The sequence below is a fragment of the Humulus lupulus genome, chromosome X, assembly GCF_963169125.1.
Source record: "Humulus lupulus chromosome X, drHumLupu1.1, whole genome shotgun sequence".
NCBI classification, from domain to species: Eukaryota; Viridiplantae; Streptophyta; class Magnoliopsida; order Rosales; family Cannabaceae; genus Humulus; species Humulus lupulus.
The window spans coordinates 258,429,218-258,436,522 of NC_084802.1; the positions used below are offsets into that span (position 1 = coordinate 258,429,218).

The 7,305-nt window shown below is 40.0% G+C and overlaps 1 protein-coding gene across 1 annotated transcript; it reads left to right on the forward strand.

The window, feature by feature from the left end:
• Positions 1–1,829: 1,829 nt before the first annotated feature.
• On the forward strand, positions 1,830–3,576 carry LOC133804015 (transcription repressor MYB6-like). The gene is made up of 3 exons (XM_062242159.1): positions 1,830–2,333; positions 2,450–2,579; positions 2,663–3,576. The coding sequence occupies exons 1-3, from the start codon at positions 2,201–2,203 to the stop codon at positions 3,333–3,335; spliced, it is 936 nt and encodes a 311-aa protein (XP_062098143.1). The 5' UTR covers positions 1,830–2,200; the 3' UTR covers positions 3,336–3,576.
• Positions 3,577–7,305: the final 3,729 nt, after the last annotated feature.

Consider the following 7,305-nt stretch of genomic DNA (forward strand, 5'->3'; position numbering starts at 1 on the left):
GGGCCGGAAGTAACACCTAGCACATGGGATGCTATAGTCAGGGTGGGACCCAAGGGATACATGAGTTATCCTCGCGGTGAGAACCGATACCCCAGGGCTTTGGTAAGGTTTCTGGGGCGGCATGGCCGTGTTTGCTTAGTCTAATGATTGACTTGTTTATTTGTGGATTATCTGTTATGATAAACTGTATACATTGCATATGTTATGTTCTGCATGAGTTTTCTTGCTGGGCTTCGGCTCACGGGTGCTCCGTGTTGCAGGTAGGGCAAAGACTGAGTCAACCAACCATGAGTACGGAGAGCGTGAAGCGACGCGTACATGTTTGGCCTGCCCGACTGCTTTAGTTGGGGGTTTATTCGAAAATGGCTGTAATAATCTAGTTTTTTTTTAGTACTGATCAACTGTAAATTTATTTCAAGATGTAAATAGTTTTCAAACCCTATTTTGGGATCCCAATTGTTTAATACTAGAAGTTTTATTGAGTCAACGCATTTTTCAAAGATTACAGCCTTAACTTTTTATTAGTCACACTTTTGTTTCAAAACCTCGATTAGCGAGTTCATTGCACTGTTTTGTCTTAAAACTCACTTAGTAACGGCTCTAAGGAAGTAGGGCGTTACAATGACAAACAGCGTCAACACATTGTAACGTCCCACGTCACTATGACTGCTTCCTGGAATGACGACTAGCCCTACAAACCAACACGAGTCTTTCCAGTGTGCTTTGTCCTCACTCGCACACTTAACTTTGGAGTTCTCAAATGATGGGCTGCATAAAAGGAGATGCATCTTGTTGGCATAGGTAGTACCCATCAATCCATTTAAGTCATCTTCGACTGTGCAGTCCCATACCTACACGGTCTTAGAATCATCACACTTGACCATCCATTGGCGATGTAGGATTGCACAGTTTTTATTCAATCTTGCCCTCTGCGGATCATGAGATTCTGACTGTCACATACATGAGTTGTTAGAACCGTTCAAAATTGAAATGGAAAAATGGCTTTGGCTGTCAGTCTCACTTGTGGCCGCGGTCACAACCCATTTTCAGCACACACTTTTGTGCAATTTTTCCAAACGGTTTTGTACTTTTCCTACATGATTTTGTAACCTCCAAACACATTATGGGGATAAAATCATGTCTCCAATAGCCTTATCACTTATGGCTTTGACAAATTTAAATCAAACTGTGTGACATCAAATCTACACATTATTGGATAATATTTGAGAATTATAAATTTGTAACTATTTTTGTAATCCCAAATATATTATACATTTGGATATTCACACTTTTCAAAAATACAACTCCCATATATGTTATGATACAATATGTGACACACTTTGTCTTTTTTATTTAATCTAAACATTTATTATAAATAATATAACAAGAAGACAATTTCCACATACAAATATTAAATAATCTTTCTGCTGTTATTAGTATGTATTCCGCCGTAAAAACTGGTAACCAATGGTTTTTGTTTCTTTGGTTGGTACAGACCACCATGTGCCTCAAGTGATGGCACCTTATTTTTTAATGCTTTAATTGATCATACCTAATCTCTTTTAAGTCTTTTCTCCGATACAAGCCTGATCTCATGATTCACCTTCTAAACTTAAACTAATTAATAAAGGGAACTCTTTTAACAATATAATTTGGTATTTTTATTTGTTTCAAATATATTTTTTATTTTTATTTGTTTCAAAGAAAAAGAAAAAAAAAGGCAAAGACCATAAAAGGAGGCGAATAAGACGTAAAAGTAGAGCTACCTACCAAACCACAGCCCCATCTATAACTACTAATTAACCACTTGTCTTTCTCACCAACAACAAGGTCAAATCTCCACAGTCACACACCTCTTCTTTCTTTGATCCGAGTCTCTTGCCTCCAATTTTCCCTTGCCTTTTTTCTCTCTTATAATTGTCTCTGTCCACTCTTTCTTTTCCCTACTACAAACATACGTCTACATATATACACATACATATATATATATATATCACACAAATCCCTCCCTTTTCATTCAAACCCAAAACTCTTGTATTTTTTTTTTCTCTTTCCTTTGAGTTCTGAGTTTTCTAAACTGGTAGAGACAAAACAAAACCAAAACCAAAACATATCTATCCACGTCGCACGAGTCTAAGTAGCGAAAAAGCTTTATTACTAGCTAGGCAGGCAGTTCTCGATTACAACAAACAACAAATAGATGGGTCGGTCGCCTTGCTGCGAGAAAGCTCATACCAATAAAGGTGCCTGGACCAAAGAAGAAGACCAGCGCCTTATCGACTACATCCGCCTCCATGGAGAAGGCTGCTGGCGTTCCCTCCCCAAAGCCGCCGGTTCGTATTAACCTTTTCTTAATTAATAGTTAACCCTAATCATAATTGTAATTCAAACCCATATCTGTTGTTCCTTTTTACGCTGTTGCTAAATATATGTATCATATAAATTTCAGGGTTGCTCAGGTGTGGCAAAAGTTGCAGACTCAGATGGATAAACTACCTTCGTCCTGATCTCAAACGAGGGAATTTCACCGAAATAGAAGATGAACTTATCATCAAGCTCCATAGTTTACTCGGAAACAAGTAATTAAAAACCATTCCTTTTATTATAATATATGTTTAAAAGCCATTTTTCTAAATTGGGTATTCTTAATTTATTTCTTTAGATGGTCCTTAATTGCTGGAAGATTACCCGGAAGAACTGATAATGAAATAAAGAATTACTGGAACACTCACATAAAGCGCAAACTCATAAGCCAGGGTCTTGACCCACAAACTCACCGGCACCTCAACGAAACCGCCGGCGACGTGGCCGGGGCCGGGCCCGGGGCCGCCGCTTTGGATTTCAGAAATGGGTCTCCGCCGGCTTTGCCTGTGGCCGAAATCAATCTCATGGCTGAGGCCAGACGAAGAAAAGCCACGGTGGCGCCACCCAATAAGTCTGTTAAGGAACCCATAACAGAGACAGTACTAGAAGACACTAATTATTGCACAAGCAGCGGGACAACAACCGAAGATGACCAACGACCAGAAAAGGAGAAGCCAGTGTTCGTTCAGGATCAGAGGCCAGTACTCAATTTGGAGCTTTCGATTGGGATTGGCCCATTTCAGTCTCGTGATACAGCTCAGTCTAAATTAGTACACATAATTCCCCAACACCAGTTGTTTAATGGGGCCCTGCAGTCGCCGAACACGGCAGCGGTCGCGGCGGCTGTTGTTTCTCAATCTCATGGTGCTGTTTGCTTGTGTTGCCATTTGGGCTATCAAGCCAACGAGTTATGCAGAAATTGCCAATCCACAAATAGCTTCTATAGATTTCATATGCCTCTAGATTCATAACGCCTTTTACTTTTGGGGAATCAAATTTATATGTTTTTATTTTATAGATTTGATGTAGACAACTTATAATTGGTTTTATATTTATCCGTCCATTTTTTTTCCGTATATATGTACCTACTAGTTTGGTAGAATTACTAGATCTCAATCGCTTTACTAGATCTTATCTATACACACATATATACTGTTCAAACTACATACCATCTTTTTATCAATGAACAATCATTCTTTTTCATTTGGGAAAGTTTTTCGGCAAGAAGTGGAATTGTACATTTTGTTATCACGGGGTACATTTTCTTTGTTTGCTACCAATCATATGAAATCATATTTTAGGGAGATCTTACATGTTTTTTTTTATAGGAGAAATTATATTTCATTCAAAGGTTAAATTGTCTTAAGTCCAATATAAGTGCTCAAAGAGAAAACACAGATCTCATAGATGACCCAAATAAAGTTAACCAAGCCGTTTTCAATGATGGAAGTAACACATAGATATATCAAGATAGAAACTTAATCAAACCTCTATACAGAGACAATAAACAATGAGTTGCCTTTCCAAGATATAACAATGTCGATTTTGTTAATCACACTGACTCAGCGATCCAAAACAAAATGAATAAAGCCTTTTACGTCCAATAAAAGGGGAGGGATCATGACCAAAACATGGCACAAGCCACAGTCCTTTAAGGACAAGGTAATAAATATCATTATTGAAAAAACGTAAAAGCAAACAAAAACTAAAAAGGCAAACCAAACAAAAACTAGAAAAATACATCACCACACACAAAAGCACTCCAAAGTGGAGAAGATTAACAATACAGCAGCCACTCTGCACAGCGAGACCCCTTCCCATGCAAAATGCTCCCTCCATGGGCCATCAAAAAGACAGCCACCACCATGGGCCGGCCAACCGAACCGACGCCATCACTAGGACCCCAATAGCCGCTAGATCTGACATCGCGAAGCCTTCTGAAAAAGCATTGTACCCCAAGATGATGACCCACCGCAGGAAAGGGGGAGAGATAGCATGCACGAAACAAAGAGAGTAAAGGAACACACAAACACCAACTGTAACATGGACCTTTGTCCTTCGAGGGATCCAAGGCCTCTAGGCCGGAGCACCACCCACACACAAAGATACTGGTGGCGAGGCTTTGTCTGAGAGAAATCTAAAAAATTGAGGGAAAAACCTAAAGGGGTTGTTTGGTGCGAAAGAATCTGGAGACGTGAATGACAATTTGAACATTTTTTTATGTTTGATACTATATTTGAATTTTTTCTAACCCGAGAAACTGAACTATAGGGGTTTTAACTTTTCCTAATTCTGAGTTCAAGTGAAACCCTGGTTTTCAGATACTAGTAATATGAAACACTTCAAAATTATTATTATTATTTTAAGAAAAAAATCTTAAACCAATCATTTTTTAGTTAATGACTTATTTTATTTTTGAAGCTTATAATATAAAAATAAGTATACATATATTAAACTATAAAATGATAAATAGCGTTTGTTTATTTAAATAAATAATATGTAAAGCATTTATAACATTATTTTAGTTTAAAATAACAAATGAAATATCATTAAAAATATTTTTGTATTTTTAAAAATTATACTTGATTCTAGTATTTAATAGCTGTATTTTTTAATTTTGCTAAAAAATTATTTCATGAGTAAAATCGTTTATAAATTATAATATGAGGAAAAATTTAGTAATATTTTAAAATGACCTTTGTTATTTATAATTATTGACTGCATTTTTCGCTATCAACCTTAATAAGAGAGATTAAAGAAATGACTGTAAGAACAGAAAAACTTTTACGTGGTTCAGGTAATAAAAGAACCCTTGTCCACGAGTCTCTAGTATTATGAGTGTTATCCCTCAAAAATACGAGGATGACGTGGCGAATGAGAATGCGGCACGTGGCATCACAAATCAGGAAAAAACAACGAAGTATTGAGAAAAGACCAACGAGCAAAAAAGATAGGTCCAGGACCTAGAGGGAAGTCAATCAGGCCTAAACCCCCTAGGGGTGGTCGGCCTAAGCACGCCCAAGAACCCCCCAGGGGTGGTCGGCCCCAATATGCCCAAGAGCCCCTAAGGGTGGTCGGCCTAACCCCTACCCCAAGGGTGGTCGGCCTGACTTGCTCAAGAACCCCCTGGGTGGTTGGCCTACCCTATTCTTCATAGGGTGGTCGACCTAAACTCCCAAGTACACTTCACCAAGAAATACTCGCACTCGTTCAAACTGAGATCAAACAGGTCCAGGACCCAGAAGATCACAGGTCCAGGACCCAGAAGATCACAGGTCCAGGACCCAGAGGATTAACGGGTCCAGCACCCAGAGGGTTATCAGGCCTAGCACCTAGGTCTCATAGACCAACCAGGACTTAACATTTTCCTAGAGGTTTCAACCATGCATTATCTACCACAATCTAGAGAAACAACGAGAAACCCACAATCTCATAATCATGGGGAGGTGGACACGTATCTCCACTACCTGATAATCGTGTACCAAACCACGATCCCAATATTACTGATCATGTAACAGGCCCTGGGTACTATAAATAAAGGACCCAGGGCTTCATTTTAAAGGAGGGCTTTTTCTGGAATTTTTGAGATCTGAAGCATATTTGGGGAGAAATTTTGGGCAAATTAGAAATGAGTAAATGCTTTTTGTGACAGTCAGAATCCCGTGATCCGTAAGGGGAAAGACCGGGTAAGCTGTGCAATCCCACACTGCCTGGGGAAGGTCAAGTGTGATGATTCTAAGACTGTGTAGGTATGGGACTACACAGTTGAAGAGGGCTTAAATGGATTGATGGGTACTACCTATATCAACAAGATGCATCTTCTTTTCGGTAGCCCATCACTTGAGAACTCCAAAGTTAAGCATGCTTGACCTGGGGTAATCTAGGGATGGGTGACCTCTTGGGAAGTTTTCCTTGGAAGCATGTGAGTGAGGACAAAGCACGGTGAAAAGACTCATGTTGGTTTGCAGGGCCAATCGTCATCCCAGAAAGCAGCCGTAGTGACGTGGGGAGTCACAAATGGTATCAGAGCCTTGACCCAACCGGAAGTGTGGCCGACGGGGATGTCGGCCCGTAAAGGGGGGGGGGTGATTGTGACAGTCAGAATCCCGTGATCCGTAAGGGGAAAGACCGGGTAAGCTGTGCAATCCCACACTGCCTGGGGAAGGTCAAGTGTGATGATTCTAAGACTGTGTAGGTATGGGACTACACAGTTGAAGAGGGCTTAAATGGATTGATGGGTACTACCTATATCAACAAGATGCATCTTCTTTTCGGTAGCCCATCACTTGAGAACTCCAAAGTTAAGCGTGCTTGACCTGGGGTAATCTAGGGATGGGTGACCTCCTGGGAACTTTTCCTTGGAAGCATGTGAGTGAGGACAAAGCACGTTGAAAAGACTTGTGCTGGTTTGTAGGGCCAGTCGTCATTCTAGAAAGCAGCCATAGTGACGTGGGGCGTCACACTTTTGTTCCTTAGTGTAATTGTCGAGTGATTCAATACTAAAAGCTGTTCATCAGAATAGGGCTCAACCACTATAAAAATTTTGGTGTTTGTTTAAGATATTCGTACTCTGTCGTTTATTATATTCATTTCGTTCAAAATGTGTCTTATATTGTACATACGACCGTTGGCCAATTTCACAGGTCAACATTTTGGTGCTTTCATTGAGAGTACGAAATCAAGAAACACACTTTCATCATTTTTACGATGCCTCCAAAATCCAGTCAGACAAAGAAGACTGCTCCCAGGGATTCCATGATCCAGGATACCATAGATTTCATTAATGAACCTCGGGTGGAGGTTGGAGATCAACCTGATGCGAAAGATCCACAAGACGCTCACCAGGAGGAGATGGCGCAATTTCTGGCGAGGCAGGAGGCCTTTGTTGCAGAAATTGCCCTTCAGAGGGCGACTATGGAATGGAAACGATGGGAGATAGAT